This window comes from Amblyraja radiata, chromosome 21 (genome assembly GCF_010909765.2).
Source record: "Amblyraja radiata isolate CabotCenter1 chromosome 21, sAmbRad1.1.pri, whole genome shotgun sequence".
Lineage (NCBI taxonomy): Eukaryota > Metazoa > Chordata > Chondrichthyes > Rajiformes > Rajidae > Amblyraja > Amblyraja radiata.
Window position 1 is genome coordinate 1,897,451 of NC_045976.1, and position 17,097 is coordinate 1,914,547.

The window sequence follows — 17,097 nt, forward strand, 5'->3', positions numbered from 1 at the left end:
TCCATTGACCAGTTTAACTGCTTCTTAAACGTTGGGATAGTCCCAGCCACAACCACCTCCTCTTGCAGCTTGTTCCATACACCCACCACCCTTTGTGTGAAAAGGTTACCTCTCAGTTTTCCTATTAAATCTTTTCCCCTTCATTTTGAACCTATGTCCTCTGGTCCTCGATTCCCCTTCTATATGCGTCTAGATCTATTTCTCTCATGATTTTATACAACTCCATAACATCACCCCTCATCCTCCATAGAACAGAGTCCCAGCCTGCTCAACCTCTCCCCATGGCTCAGACCCTTGAGCCCTGGCAACATCTTTGCAGATTTTCTCTGCACCCTATCCAACTTGACACCATTGGCAGCTATTAAAGTGAATGAGCTTGGAATTGCCGCTGACCACAATGAGAGTCCACTGAAAAGGTGAAAGAAGGTCAGACCAGCCAACGTGTGTCTATTTAAATCCACATCCTGGGTGAGGGTTTTTAGGCTTGCCTCCAGCAATGTATTTGCCAGGAGAAGAGTGAAGGTTTGCCATGGACCCACCGCCAAATGTCTGCAAGTGTAGGCACAAAGTGCTGGAGTAACTCAGCGGCACAGGCAGCATCTCTGGAGAGAAGGAATGGGTGACGTTTCGGGTCGAGACACTTCTTCAGATTGTCTGGGGAGCGGGCGGAACAAAGATAAAATGTAGTCGGAGACAATAAGGCTAGTGGGAGAACTGGGAAGGGGAAGGGGATGGAGAGAGAGGGAAAGCAAGGGCTACTTGAAGTTAGAGAAGTCAATGTTCATACCGCTGGGGTATAAGGTATCCAAGCGAAATATAAGCTGCTGTTCCTCCAATTTGCGCTGGGCTTCACTCTGACAATGGAGGAGGCCCAGGACTGAAATGTCAGATTTGGAATGGGAGGGGGAGTTGAAGTGCTGAGCAACCGGGAGATCAGGTAGGTTGGCGGACTGAGCGGAGGTCTCGCCGACGTACAGAAGTTGACACCTGGAATAGTGGATACAGTAGATGAGGTTGGAGGAGGTGCATGTGAAATCTGCCTCATCTGGAAAGATTGTCGGGGTCCTTGGACGGAGTCGAGGGGGAGGTAAAGGGACAGGTGTTGCATCTCCTGCGGTTGCAGGAGAAAGTACCTGGGGAGAGGGGGGTTTGGGTGGGAAGGGAGGAGTTGACCAAGGATTTTCAGAGGGAACGGTCTCTGCGGAAAACAGAAAGGGGTGGAGATGGGAAGATGTGGCCAGTAGTGGGATCCCGTTGGAGGTGGCGATAGTGTTGGAGGATTATATGCTGTATGTGACGGCTGATGGGGTGGAAGGTGAAGACAAGGGGGACTCTGTCCTTGTTACGAATAGGGGGAGGGGGAGCAAGAGCGTAGTTGCGGGATATCGAGGAGACCCTAGTGAGAGCCTCATCTATAATGGAAGAGAGGAACCCCTGTCCCCTAAAAAATGTATGGAACACCCAATCCTGGGCGCAGATGTGATCTTCACAGGAAGCAGGGTGGGATGTAGTCTAGATAGCTATGGGAGTCAGTAGGTTTGAAGTAGATGTCAGTCAACAGTCTGTTTCCTGTGATGGAGACGATGAGATCTAGAAACGGTAGGGAGATGTCGGAGATGGTCCAAGAGATGGAAATCAGTGGTGAAGTTGATGGTCAGTGAGTTCTGCATGGGTGCAGATGGTAGCACCAATGCAGTCGTCATTTGGAATTTGGGGATCGGGCCAGTGTACGCCTGGAACGTACCCTACAAAGAGGCAGAAATAGCCAGGGCCCATGCGAGTACCCAAAGCTACACCATTGATTTGGAGGAAGTGGGAGGTGTCAAAGGAGAAGGAGAGTATTGGTAAACGGAAATTGGCTGGTTCTGTGGTCGAGGAAGAAACGGAGGGCTTTAAGACCCTCCTGGTGTGGGATGGATGTGTAGACATCCATAGTAAAGATGAGGGAGTGGGTGCCTGGAAAACAGAAGTCATTGAGGAGACGAAGGGCGTGTGAGGTGTCTTGGACATTGGTGGAGAGGGAGTGGACCAGGATAGGATGGAGTCGAGGTATGTGGAAATTAATTCAGTGGGACACGAACAAGCAGAAACAATGGGTCTGCCAGGTTAGTGGATTTTGGAGAGAAGCTAAAATGGGGGGTGGGGAACGATAATGTTACAAGATACAAGATACAAGGTTGGAGGCTTTAGAGGGCAGAGAGCCGGAAGTGATGAAATCAGTAATGGTGTTTGAGATTAAGGGCTGGTGCTTGTCTGTGGGGTCATGGTCCAAGGATAAGTTGGAGGAGGTGGCTGAGAGTCTCAGTCCAGTTGAGGTCAGCGTGCCAGACTACCACGGCACCTCCCTTGTCGGCGGGTTTGATTACCCAGTCTGGGTTGCTGCAGAGTGAGCGGAGGGCTGTACGTTCAGGGGGGGGAGAGGTTAGAGTGAGACAGGGGAGTGGAAAAGTTGAGACGGTTGATGTCCCGCCGGCAGTTAGAAATAAAGAGGTCTAGAGAGGGTAGAAGGCCGTTCTGGGGAGTCCAAGAGGAGGGGGTCCATTGGAGACGGGAGAAGGGGTCATCACTAGGGGGCGAGCGCTCCTTCCCATGGAAGAACGCTTTGATGCGGAGGCAACAGAAAAAGAGCTCCACATCGTGGCGGACGCGGAACTCGTTGAGGTGGGGACGGAGGGGAACAAAGGTGAGGCCTCTGCTGAGGACAGACCGTTCGGTATCAGAGAGGGGGAGGTCAGGGGGGATGGTGAACACACGGCAAGGATGGGGGTTGGGGCCGGAGGAAGGCAGGTGAGTAGATGGTGGCCGAGTCAATGTCTGGTGGGGGGAGACATTGACTCGGAGACCTCAGAGTGAAGCCCACACTCTCAGTCCCACCACTACCAGCACGGCACCTCCCTGGCTCAAGGGGGAAGGGGAAGATCCAGTGAAACCCCCGTTGAAGTTCCCTGTAGGGGGGGGGGGGGGGCAGTAGGACACTGGTGGAGTTTGCATCATGGAGACTGTAGGCCCGTTGCTGAGCCTGGGATTCAGGTAAGGTGATGGCTGCGGCCCGATGGTGGGCGGTGGAGTCGCAAGGGTCGGAGGAGTCGCTGGTGGAGGCCCGGGACGGTGAAGCGTCGGTATACCCTGTCAGCAGATGTTCGGGGAGGCGGTGAGGGTCGGCGGCAGTGGCATGGGAGAGGCGGTGGAGGTCCACGGTCCCGGGGAGACTCGCGGGTCTCGGCCTCGTGATGGTCGGGCAGGCGGCATGGGCCTGAGGGCGGTCGAGTCGAGGAGTGTCGGTGGAGGGACCGGTCTGGAGGCGGGCTAGCTTGTGATCCCTGGTAGGGTCCAGGCAGGAAAGGAAGCGTTTGTTGAGAGCGTGAATCTGCGTTGAATAAAGTGCAGCTGGGGTCCATCACAGGTGTGGGTGAGTGAGGCCCGGAGCTGCGGGACAGTCAGAGCGAGGGCCTGCTGGAGCCGACGCATCACAGCCAGTGTGGAACGCAAGGCACGGAATGAGAACTGTTGTGAAAAATGGCAGATCAACTGTCGGAGCCTGTAGTCAGGGTTGGGTCTGAACTGGGAGGCTTGTCTACAAGTGGAGCTCACCACACTCACTGATCTAAAAGACACCAACTGCTTGTCTGACATGGAAACATCAGCTCTGTCCCCTCAATGTGTGAAGGGACGCCGTTCAAATGGCCAACTTTGCCAGGGACAGCACTGACACCTCAGAGTGAAACCTATACTCTCAGTCCCACCACCATCAGCACGGCACCTCCCTTCACTGTCAAAGCTGACGTCCACCGGGCACTCGCCCACAACTGGACATTGCTCAATAACATGTGGAAATACCTTTGGAAATGTCCATAGACCCATCTCCCCATCCATAGACCAACCCATCCATAGACCAACCCATCCATCCATAGACCCATCACCCCATCCATAGACCCATCACCCCATCCATAGACCCAACCCACCATCCATAGACCCATCACCCCATCCATAGACCAACCCATCCATAGACCCAACCCACCATCCATAGACCCAACCCACCATCCATAGACCCAACCTACCATCCATAGACCCATCACCCCATCCATAGACCGACCCATCCATATACCCAACCCACCATCCATAGACCCAACCCACCATCCATAGACCCATCACCCCATCCATAGACCCATCACCCCATCCATAGACCCATCACCCCATCCATAGACCCATCTCCCCATCCATAGACCCAACACCCCATCCATAGACCCATCACCCCATCCAGACCCATCTCCCCATCCATAGACCCATCACCCCATCCATAGACCCAACACCCCATCCATAGACCCAACACCCCATCCATAGACCCATCACCCCATCCATAGACCCATCACCCCATCCATAGACCCATCACCCCATCCATAGACCCAACACCCCATCCATAGACCCATCACCCCATCCATAGACCCATCACCCCATCCATAGACCCAACACCCCATCCATAGACCCAACACCCCATCCATAGACCAACCCATCCATAGACCCATCACCCCATCCATAGACCCAACCCACCATCCATAGACCCATCACCCCATCCATAGACCCTTCACCCCATCCATAGACCAACCGATCCATAGACCGAACCCACCATCCATGGACCCATCATCCAACACACCATGGTGAATGGTGCAGCCACCCCTCCTGGTGGTGGTCCTACCTTGAGCACACAGACGGCGGCGAGGGTGAGGCGGACACCAGACGGGGGGTTCTGCATGGTCTTCACCAGGGTGATGTCACTGGCCTTGAGGGTGTCCAGGGCTGCGATGGCTGCGGTCAGTGCGGGCATGGCCACACTCAGCTCCTGCTCACACTCCACCTGCACCACAAACACACTGTCACCATTGACCACGGACACACACAGGCAGCGGCAAGCAAGGAGTAATGATAGACATATAATGCTGGAGCAACTCAGGGGCTCAGGCAGCATCTCTGGAGAGAAGGAATCGGTGACGCTTCAGATTGAGACCCTTCTTCAGACTGAAAATCTCAGGAAAGGGAAACGAGAGATATAGACAATGATGTAGAGAGATATGGAACAAATGAATGAAAGGTATGCAAAACAAGATAAAGGAAACAGGCCATTGTTAGCTGTTTGTAGGATGAAAATAAGAAGCTAGTGCGACTTGGGTGGGGGAGGGATAGAGAGAGGGAATGCCGGGCCTACCTGAAGTTAGAGAAATCAAAACTCATACAAGTGGGTTGTAAGCTGTCCAAGCAAAATATGAGATGCTGTTGCTCCAATTTGCCTTGAGCCTCACCTTGAACCTGGCCTGTGTCACTCATTGTAGCAGGTGGCCACACACCAGGTCCACCTTTCATTCTCAGCCCCCCCTCGCTGGGTCCGTTTATTCTCGCCCACCCCCACGGGTTCCTCTTAGTTCTCGGCAGCCTCCCCGTCTGGTCCCGACACGCTTTGTGGCTCCCCCACTTTCAGGGGCCCTCCTTGCTCTTGGTGGTGCAGGCCCCTCCTCATTCTTGGCTTCTGACAGCCTCCCCTTACTCCGATGGCCCACCGCGCTCTCCGACAGTTCTCCCTGCTATCTCGGGGCGGGTCCCGTCGGGCCTACTGAGGGCTTGGCCCCGCTCGCAGGGAGCACCCGACTGTGGGATCTATTATCCACGTCGCTGCCAAGTTGATACCTGATGCTAAGCCCCATTTTCTGACCTTCTGCAGGAACCTCTCTCGGTTCCACCTTGTCAGAACCTTTGGGAAATCAGAGCATGCAGCGGTAGAGTTGCTGCCTCACAGACGGCGGTCACCCAGCTTCCATCCTGACTACGGGTGCTGTCTGCTTGGAGTTTGTACATTATCTCCGTGACCGCATGGGTTTTCTCCGGGCGCTCCGGTTTCCTCCCACACTCGACACGTGCAGGTTAGTAGGTTAATGGCCTTGTGTAAATTGTCCCCAGTGTGTGGGATAGTGCGGGGGATCGCTGGTCGGTGTGGACTCGCTGGGCCAAAGGGCTTGTTTCTGCACTGTATCTCTAAAGACTGAATTCTAAAGCGTAGCTGACGTTAGTTTAGATTGGGATTGTGGTTGGCACATTGTGTAGGCTGAAGGGTGTGTTCCTGTACTGTACTGCTCCATGTTCACCTGTACTGGGAGGCCGTGACCTTACCTCTGTGAAAACCCTCAATACTCTGCCCTTCGCTGTATCTTGACATGGATCAAAGCTCCTCTCCCGTTGCCTGTTGCCTGTTGCCCAGGTTGCCAACTGGGTCAGAAGCACCATCATTACCCTGATGAAGGGAACCCCATCACCCACAGTGGCACGGTGGTGCAGCAGTAGAGGTGCTGCCTCACAGAGCCAGAGGCCCGGGTTCAATCCCGACTACGGGTGCTGTCTGTACGTTCTCTCCGTGACCTCCGTGGGTTTTCTCTGGGTGCTCTGGTTTCCTGCCACGCTCCAAAAACATACAGGTTTGTAGGGTTAATTGGCTTCATAAAATTGTAAATTGTCCCTAGTGTGTGAGGGGATGGCTGGTCGGCGTGGACTCGGTGGGCCGGCCGATGGGCCTGTTTCTGGGCTGCATCTCTAAACTAAACTAAACGAAACCACACAGATCGATGGTGTACTTGTAATGGCGCAGGAATGCTCATTCACCCTGACGAGATAATCACAGTGAGTTGCATTGGGACGAGAGGAGAGGAGCTTCTCCTCCACTGTCCTGTGATGGTCCTGGCCAGCGGTGTTTGGTCACTGCAACCGAGGGGTATGTGTTACAGGGAGAGCCATCTGTCCTTGCAAACATACTTCTATATTCCAGATTCAGGGACAGTTTCTTCACACCTGTTATCTGGCAATGGAATCATCCTTACAGCGGCATGGTGGCGCAGCGATAGAGTTGCTGTCTTACAGTGCTTGCAGCGCCAGAGACCCAGGTTCGATCCCAACTACAGGTGCTGTCTGTACGGAGATTGTACGCTCTCCCCGTGACCTGCGTGGGTTTTCTCTGATATCTCCGGTTTCCACCCACACTCCAAAGACGTACAGGTTTGTAAGTCAATTAGCGAGGTATAAATTGTAAATTGTCCCTAGTGTATGTAGCGTAGTGTTAGTGAGTGGGGATCGCTGGCCAACGCGGACTCGGTGGGCCGAAGGGCCTGTTTCCGCGCTGTATCTCTAAACTAAACTAAATCCTACCACAACCAGATAGTGGTCCTGAACTACTATCTACCTCATTGGTGACCCTCGGTCTATCCTTGATCAGACTTTGCTGGCTTTACCTTGCACTAAACGTTATTCACTTATCATGTATCTGTACACTGTGAATGGCTCGATTGTAATCATGTAGTCTTTCCACTGATTGAGTAGCACGCAACAAAAGCTTTTCCCTGTACCCCGGTACAGGTGACAACAGACTGGTGATGTTCACCTTGATGGCCCGAGCCACCTGCGCGGCCATGTTGACCACCTCCTCCTCCATCTCCACCACCCTCTTCACCACCTCCACCTCCTGTGCATCAGCAGCAATGCTGCCCACCAGCTCCTCCGTCTCTTGGTCGCGCTGCATTAGTAGCGGCTTCATGCCCGTCAACTCCTGCTGCATCACCGCGATCTGAGCAAAAGGAGAAGCGGCTGTGAGCTCATGTGATACAGTGCATTCAGAAAGTATTCACAACCCTTCACTTTTTCCACATTTTGTTACGTTACAGCCTTATTCTAAAATGGATTAAATTCTTTTTTTTTAAATTATCAATCTACACACAATACCGCATAATAAAAAAGCGAAAACAGGTGTTTAGAAATGTTTGCAGAGTGATTGAAAATAAATAACTGAATATCTAATTTACATAAGTATTTAGACCCTTTACTTAGTACTTTGTTGAGGCACCTTTGGCAGCGATTACAGCCTCAAGTCGTCTTGGGTGCGATGCAACAAGCTTGGCACACATGTATTTGGGTAATTTCTCCCATTCTCTGAGATCTTCGGTTTCCTTCCACACCCCAAGGTTAATTGGCTTGGTATAAGTGTAAATTGTCCCTCGTGTGTGTAGGATAGTGTTAGTGTGCGGGATTCGCTGGTCGGTGCGGTGTCGGTGGGCCGAAGAGCCTGTTTCCGCGCTGTATCTCTAAACTAAACTATCTCTGTCCTCAAAATTCCATTGACTTGACTTGCACAGCCTTCTGCGGCAATGTATTCCACAGATTCATCACCCTCTGACTAAAGTAGTAATTCCTCATCTTCCTAAAGGAATTCTGAGGATGTGATCTCTGGTCCTAGACTCTCCCACTAGTGGTTTCCTCTGGTTGAGGAGATGGGAGATGGGAGCCAAGGACAAAGTCTCGGGAGATGGAGGACATGGGTTATGCCGTTTGGAAATTGGATGAGGAGGAATCATCCAGAGGGGAGAAGAACTGTGGAGTGTGTAGGACAGGTCGCTAAATATACTTGGGCAAGATCATGTTACAGTACTTGTGTTTGTGTCAGTGTGTGTGTGTCAGTGTGTGTGTGTGTGTGTGTGTGTGTCAGTGTGTGTGTGTGTGTGTGTGTGTCAGTGTGTGTGTGTGTGTAGTGTGTGTGTGTGTGTGCCAGTGTGTGTGTGCCAGTGTGTGTGTGTCAGTGTGTGTGTGTGTGTGTGTCAGTGTGTGTGTGTGTGTCAGTGTGTGTGTCAGTGTGTGTGTGTCAGTGTGTGTGTGTGTGTGTGGGTCTGTGCGTGTGTGTGTCAGTGTGTGTGTGTGTGTCAGTGTGTGTGTGTGTCAGTGTGTGTGTGTCAGTGTGTGTGTGTGTGTGTGTGTGTGTGTGTGAGTGTGTGTGTGTGCGTGCGTGCGTGCGTGTGTGTGTGTGTGACGTATCTGAACAGGTCAGCACGGTGGTGCAGCGGTCGAGCTGCTGCCTCACAGCGCCAGAGACCCGGGTTCCACCCTGACAACAGATGCTGTCTATACGGAGTTTGTACGTTGTCCCTGTGACTGCGTGGGTTTTCCCCGGGTGCTCTGGATTCCTCCCACACTTCACAGACGTGCAGGTGTGTGGGTTACTTGGCGTGGTGTCATTGTAAATTGTCCCTGGTGTGTGCAGGATACGGGATGGTCCTGTGCGGGAGTCACTGGAATCAAATGCACATCAATGGCACACTTCAAATCCACCTGAGAGGCTGCAAATTCCAGTTTTTCCAGTCCGACTACATATCGGTTCTTGTTCGTCAACAACTCCAGTCTTTTCTTTTCCAGCAGATGTTTAAATATCTTAATTAATTCGAGGTAGGACGTAGGCGTGACATAGATTCTCCTTTGAAGAGAGTTATGGAACCTGTAGAGGAGAAGACATTGAATAGTTTACTGCAGAGGTCAGAAACCTGAATAAAAAGAAGCTACACTTGTGCTTAGAGATACAGTGCGGAAATAGGCCCTTCAGCCCAGAGAGTCTGTGCCGACCCAGCGATCCCCGCACATTAACACTATCCTACACACACTGGGGACAATTTACATTTATACCAAGCCAATTGGCCTACAAACCTGTACGTCTTTGGAGTGTGGGAGGAAACCGGAACATCCGGAGAAAACCCACGTGGTCACAGGGAGAACGTACAAACTCCGTACAGACAGCAGTCGTAGTCAGGATGGAACCCGGGTCTCTGACACTGTGAGGCAGCAACTCTACCGCTGTTAATGAGATTAAATTGAATCAGGGTGAGATATAGGCACGCATTGAGAATTGGTTATCGGTAAGAAGGCAAAGAGTGGGAATTAATGGGGTGTTCTCGGCTGGGAAGGCTGTGACCAGTGGGGTAAAGCATGGATTAGGCTTCAGTTATCCTTGAGATGCAACAGCAACCTGACTGTAAAGACCACATGTCAAAGTTACTAATTTAGGTTGGATTGTAGGTCACACCCAGCTTGTAAATAAGCTCCAAAGGGGATATGGAGTGGGAACAGGGGCAGCTGGACTGTAATGGGATACAATGTGAAATTAGTTTAAAGATACAACATGGAAACAGGCCCTTCGGCCCACTGAGTCGACACCAACCATCGATCGCCCGTTCACACTAGTTCCACCATATCCCACTTTCACATCCATTCTACACACACTGGAGCCGATTTACAGAAGCCAATTAATCTACTGACCCGCACATCTTTGGGATGTGGGAGGAAACTGGAGCACCCGGAGAAAACCCGTGAAGTCAAGAGGGAGAACGTGCAAACTCCACACAGACAGCAGCAGATCATCCACTTGGGCTTAGAAAGTTCAGCATGTCCCCCACAACTCTCACCAGCTTCTACAGATGCGCCGTAGAAAGCATTTTATCAGGATGCATCACAGCATGGTTTGGGAACAGCTCCATCCAAGACCGCAAGACATTGCAGCGAATTGTGGACTTGCCCAGACCATCACACAAACCAGCCTCCCTTCCATTGACTCCATTTACGCTTCATGCAGTCTCGGCAAGGCCAGCAACGGGATGGCAGGATGGTCTTATGCTTAGAGAATTGAGCTGCTGGGCTTGTATACTGTGGAGTTTAGAGGGATGAGAGAGGATCTTATTGAAACATATAAGATTATTAGGGGGAGTGGACACGCTAGAGGCAGGAAACATGTTCCCGATGTTGGGGGAGTACAGAACCAGGGGCCACAGTTTAAGAATAAGGAGTAAGCCATTTAGAACGGAGATGAGGAAACACTTTTTCACACAGAGAGTTGTGAGTCTGTGGAATTCTCATCCTCAGAGGGCGGTGAAGGCCGGTTCTCTGGATACTTTCAAGGGAGAGCTAGATAGGGAGTCTTAAAGATAGCGGAGTCAGGGGATATGGGGAGAAGGCTGGAACGGGGCACTGATTGTGGATGATCAGCCATGATCACATTGAATGGCGGTGCTGGCTTGAAGGGCCGAATAGCCTACTCCTGCACATTGTGTATTGTCTATAACATAATCAAGGACGAGTCGCACCCTGGCCACTCCCTCTTCTCCCCTCTCCCATCAGGCAAAAGGTATAGAAGTGTTAAAAATGCACACCTCCAGATTCAGGGACAGTTTCTTCCCAGCTGTTATCAGGCAACAGAATCATCCTACGACAACTAGAGAGCAGTCCTGAGCTACTATCGACCTCTTAAACCCTCATTGATTGGACTTTGCTGGCTTTACCTTGCAGTAAACATTATTACCTTGTCATGTATCTGTACACTGTGAACAGCTCGATTATAATCATGTATTGTCTTTCCGCTGACTTAGCACTCAACAAAAGATTTTCAGTCGTTTGTGACAATAATCGTGTCACTAAACTGAACTAAACGAAACTCATATAAGGATGACCAGCTGGTCGTTCAGAAGTGAAATGTGAGGGAGTTGAACCTCTGTAATCTTTACTATTTTTTTTTCATACAAAATTTATTCAGAACAAACAAAATACAAATTAATAACACGATCAAATAATGCCTATATTGGCATTTTACAAACAAAGTTATCAAATTAAAATATTAACATTTTTATCAATAATATATTCAACCTCCTCCGGTGACCAGCGTTCACAGAAGGCCTCCAGTGTCCCCATGGACACCGCGTCTTCCCTCTCTAGGGACACGCGGGCACGGACGTAACCCCGGAAAAGGGGCAGGCAGCCGACCGCTGTGTGGCCATGGACTACCCGCTGCCTGGACCCGCGAATGGGTAATCTTTACTCTGGGAGTGTGCAGGCACATGCCCACCTGGTTGGTTTAGGTTGGCTTGTGTGATGGTCTGGGCTGTGTCCACAATTTCACGTGATCATGGATGGAGCTGTTCGCAAACCAAGCTAATGAATAATAATAATGAATAAGTTTATTGGCCAAGTTTGTACACGTATGATGGTGAGTGGGGGGAGGGGAGGGGAAGCTCTCCTAAAGTCTACAATCAATTCCACTGTCTTAAGAGCATTGAGCTCCAGGTTGTTGTGATGGCACCAGGACGCCAGCTGTGTCACTTCCTGTCTGTAGGCAGATTCCTCCCCATCCTGGATCAGTCCAATCAGGGTTGTATCGTCCGCAAACTTCAGAAGCTTGACAGAGGAGAACCACCCTCTGGGTGAAGAAGTTCTTCCTCATCTCAGTTTTAAAAGAGCCCCCCCTTATTCTGCAACTATGTCCCCTAGTTCTAGTTTCCCCGATCATTGGGAACATCCTCGGTGCATCCACCCGATCAAGGCCCCTCACGATCTTATATGTTTCAATGAGATCGCCTCTCATTCTTCTAAACTCCAAAGAGTAGAGTTCCAGCCTACTTAACCTTTCCTCATATGTCAATCCCCTCATTGCAGGAATTAATCTTGTAAACCTTCGCTGCACTGCCTCCAGGGCTAGTACATCCTTTCTTAAGTATGGACCCCAGAACTGTACACAGTATTCCAAATGTGGTCTCACTAATACTGTGTACAGCTGCAGCAAGACCTCCGTGTTTTATACTCAATCCCCCTAGCAATAAAGGCCAAAACTCCATTGGCCTTCCTGATTGCTTGCTGCACCTGCATACTAACTTTTAGTGATTCATGTACTAATACCCCTAGATCCCTTTGCGTTGCATTACAACGCAGCTCCTCCTCATTTAGAAAATAACTTGCCCTATCATTTTTTTTCCCAAAGTGAATGACTTCACATTTATTAGTATTAAACTTCATCTGCCAAGTTGTTGCCCACTCACCTAGCTTATCTATATCCTTTTGCAGACTCTTCCTATCCTCCTCATCCCCTACTTTTCCTCCCATTTTTGTATCGTCCGCAAATTTTGATATATTACACTTGGTTCCCTCCTCCAAATCATTTATATAAATTGTGAACAACTGGGGTCCCAGCACCGACCCTTGCGGAACCCCGCTAGTTACCGGTTGCCATCCCGAGTATGAACCATTTATCCCCACTCTCTGCTTCCTATTTGTTAGCCAATCCTCTACCCATGCTAATATATTACCCCCAATTCCATAATTTTTATTTTTAGCAATAGTCTCTTATGTGGCACCTTGTCAAAAGCCTTTTGGAAGTCCAAGTATACCACATCCACCGGTTCCCCTTTATCCACCCGGGTTGTTACTTCCTCAAAGAATTCGAGCAAATTCGTTAAACAGGACTTCCCCTTCACAAAACCATGCTGGTTCTGTCCGATGAAGTCATGTTTATCCAAGTGCCCCGTTAGTGTTTCTTTAATAATTGTCTCTAACATTTTACCCACCACCGATGTTAGACTAACCGGTCTATAGTTACCCGCTTTCTGTTTACTTCCTTTTTTAAATATAGGTGTTACATTGGCCATTTTCCAATCCACTGGGACCGTTCCTGCCTCCAGGGAGTTTTGGAAAATTATCACCAATGCATCCACAATCCCCACCGCTATCTCCCTCAAGACCCTTGGATGTAATCCATCAGGCCCAGGGGATTTATCCTCCTTCAGTCTCATTAATTTCCCTAATACCACCTCCTTGGTGATCTTAATAGTATTTAGCTCCTCCATTCCTACCGCCCCCCTGTTTATCCAACGTTGGAATATTTTTTGTGTCTTCTATGGTGAAGACTGATACAAAATTCAGTGGAGGTGCAGTCGTTGGTGTAGAGAGAGTAGAGGAGAGGAGAGAGTACGCAGCCTTGCGGTGCTCCTATGCTGAGGGTCTGCGGGTCCGAGATGTGCTTTCCCAGCCTCACATGCTGCTTCCAGTCTGCCAGGAAGCTGGTGATCCACCGACAGAGGGGTTCAGGCACAGTCAACTCGGAAAGTTTGGAGTGTAGTAGCTCTGGCACAATGGTGTTGAATGCAGAACTAAAATGGTGTGATGCATCCTGATAAAATGCTTTCTACGGCGCATCTGTAGAAGTTGGTGAGAGTTGTTGGGGACATGCTGAATTTCCTGAGCCTTCCACGGAAGTAGAGACGTTGATGGGCGGTGGGATGTTAGACGTCCAGAGTTTTTTCTCTGCCCAGTAGGTCCGTGTAGAGCAGTGGTTCCCAACGTGGGGCGTACGCCCCACAGGGGGGCAATTTGATTTTTAAGGGGGGCATCAGGTAAACATATGTAGTTTATGTTTCAGATGTTATTTTGAGTAAATTCCATTTTCTGACAATTATTTCTTTGTCTGCTCGTGCTAAAATATGGGGGGGGGGGGGCATCAGGATTTTAGAGGTGATTAGGTGGGGCATGGTCAAAAAAAGTTGGGAACCACTGGTGTAGAGTGTACATCTCTCCCACCACCGCAGTCCCAGATGCATGGGAGGTTCTACTAGTTCCATGCTCTGCTTTCCTTATGTTTTGATAGCATTACGACTGTCATGAGTGGAATTGTCTGGATTCACAGCCAAACAGATAGACACATTGAATGAAGCAAACTATAGGAACACTCAGTGGTGATAGGGTCAAACTCAATTCACAAGGTTTGACTTTTAGACATTTTAGACATTTAGAGATACAACAAGGAAACAGTCTGTTGGGCCCATGTAGGCCACTCCGACCAGCGATCGCCACACACTAACACTATCCTACACACACGAGGGACAATTTACAATTTACAGAAGCCAATTAACCTATAAACCTGCACGTCTTTGGAGTGTGGGAGGAAACTGGAGATCCTGGAGAAACCCCCCACTGGTCACGGGGAGAACGTGCAAACTCCGTACAGACAGCACCCGCAGTCAGGATGGAACCCGGGTGTGGGGCGCTGTAAAGCAGCAACTCTACCGCTGCACCACTGATTTATATCTGTAAACACGAACCTTTCAGACAGGGCGACGACTGACTGATGGAAATGTTGACACATGAAGACAGCCTCACTGCGTATTTCCTGAGACATCTCAACATCATCCAGGAAATGATTGGCCACTTTCTCCAACGCATCTTCAGGCCAGGCCTATGGAGCAGAGTGGCAAAGGTTACACTTACACTGAACAAGTCTGAAGAAGGGTCTCGACCCGAAACCTCATCTATTCCTTATCTCCAGAGATGCAAGATCAGTGTGGAGAATATAAATGTGTATTGGAGATGGAGAACGAGGAACTGCTGAGGCCTTGAAGAACATTAAGGTGGATAAATCGGCAGGCCCTGATGGGATCTATCCCAGTTTTACTGAGGGAGGCAAGAGAGGAGATTGTGGGGCTTCGATGTGGATCTTTGTTTCTTCTCTACTGCAGGCAAGGTCCTGATAGTGGCCAATGTTGTTCCTTTGTTTAAGCACGGAAGTATGGAGAATCCGGGCAGCTAAAGGCCAGTGAGCCTCACGTCGGTGGTGGGGAAACTATTGGAGACAATCTTTGATATGGGATTTACTCCCATTTGGAAGAGATGGACTAATTAGACATATCCAGCATGGCTTTGTGCGTGGCAGGTTGTGTCTCACTAACTTAATGGAGTGTTGTTGAGGAGATGATGAAGGAGATTGCAGAAGGTGGGGCATTGGATGCTGAATGCATGAACCATCGAGAGCAAGGAGGGGGAACCATGTGGTTGAGAGTTACCTGACAGTGGGGGAGCTGCTGAGAATAAAGGGGGTACCCAGCGGGGGTTCCACTGAGAACGAAGAGGGACCCAGCGGGGGAGGGACCAAGGAAGAAGGGGGTCCCTGTTGGGGGGGAGGGGGCTGCTGACTAGTGCAGCGGCAGGCAGTAGACAGGTCTATTCGGTGAATGTTTGTAACTTTGTCGGTGCCAGAAACGTGGCAACACTTGTGTACCGCCTAGGTGAGGTCTGCCACGTGATTTTACCAGGTTATACGCAAAGCAAAGCATTTCAAAGCAATACTGTGTCATTGAATGATTACCTGAAACCAGTCGATGGTGCAGCAGTTGATGAGGGCGGGGAACTGGCGCAGCCGGTTGCGGAAGGCCTCTCCGATGGGGCTGAACGCCAGCATCACGTGAAGGTTCTGCTGGATCCTCTCAGTGAAGCCAGTGTAGGTGCTGATGTGGGCATCCTCCTCCTCAGCTCTCTGCACTGGGGTCAGCTGCCTCATCTAGCACACAACAATGCAAGCACATGGATACATGACATGGATAGGACAGCTTTGGCGGGATAAACTGTAAATAGTCCCACCTGCCAAACGCAGGCAGGTGGGACTACTGTAGCTGGCACTTGTTGGCCGGCATGAGCAAGTTGGACTGAAGGGCCTGTTTCCACGCTGTATCACTCTATGACTATAGGTCAAGATCATAAGATCGTATGATAGAATTTGGCCATTCGGCCCATCAAGTCTACTCCACCATTCTATCTTGGCTGATCTACCTCTCCCTCCTAACCCCATTTCTTGACTTCTCCCCATAACCTCTGACACAAGTACTAATTAAGAATCTATCTATCTCTGCCTTAAAAATATCCACTGACTTGGCCTCCACAGCCTTCTGTGGCAACGAATCCCACAGATTCACTAATGAAATTCCTCCTCATCTCCTTCCTAAACGAACGTCCTTTAATTCTGAGGCTATGACCTCTAGTCCTAGACTCTCCCACTAGTGGAAACATCCTCTCCACAGCTCTCGAAGTTAAGCTCGGCACCAGCCCTGACACCAAGATCACGGAACACCTCCAGCCTAGCGTAGGGGAATCGAGAACCAGAGGACACAGGTTTCAGATGAAGGGGGAAAGTTTAGAAACATAGAAACATAGAAAATAGGTGCAGGAGTAGGCCATTCGGCCCTTCGAGCCTGCACCGCCATTCGATATGATCATGGCTGATCATCCAACTCAGTATCCCATCCCTGCCTTCTCTCCATACCCCCTGATCCCTTTAGCCACAAGGGCCACATCTAACTCCCTCTTAAATGTAGCCAATGAACTGGCCCCAACTACCTTCTGTGGCAGAGAATTCCACAGATTCACCACTCTCTGCGTAAAAAATGATTTTCTCATCTCGGTCCTAAAAGACTTCCCTCTTATCCTTAAACTGTGACCCCTAGTTCTGGACTTACCCAACATCGGGAATAATCTTCCTGCATCTAGCCTGTCCAACCCCTTAAGAATTTTGTAAGTTTCTATAAGATCCCCCCTCAATCTTCTAAATTCTAGCGTGTACAAGCCGAGTCTAACCAATCTTTCTTCATATGAAAGTCCTGCCATCCCAGGAATCAGTCTGGTGAACCTTCTCTGTACTCCCTCTATGGCAAGAATGTCTTTCCT

The 17,097-nt window shown here is 50.1% G+C and overlaps 1 protein-coding gene across 1 annotated transcript in view; it reads right to left on the reverse strand.

Moving 5' to 3' along the window:
* The window catches only part of LOC116984950 (dynein heavy chain 3, axonemal-like), a 344,183-nt gene that overhangs the window by 83,278 nt on the left and 243,808 nt on the right, over nucleotides 1-17,097 (reverse strand). The window contains exons 54-58 of the mRNA XM_033039311.1: nucleotides 15,746-15,937; nucleotides 14,706-14,839; nucleotides 9,130-9,292; nucleotides 7,415-7,597; nucleotides 4,694-4,852 (exon numbers count right to left, since the gene is read on the reverse strand). Of these exons, the coding sequence (XP_032895202.1) occupies nucleotides 4,694-4,852; nucleotides 7,415-7,597; nucleotides 9,130-9,292; nucleotides 14,706-14,839; nucleotides 15,746-15,937 (831 nt within the window). The remainder of the gene's footprint in view (nucleotides 1-4,693; nucleotides 4,853-7,414; nucleotides 7,598-9,129; nucleotides 9,293-14,705; nucleotides 14,840-15,745; nucleotides 15,938-17,097) is intronic.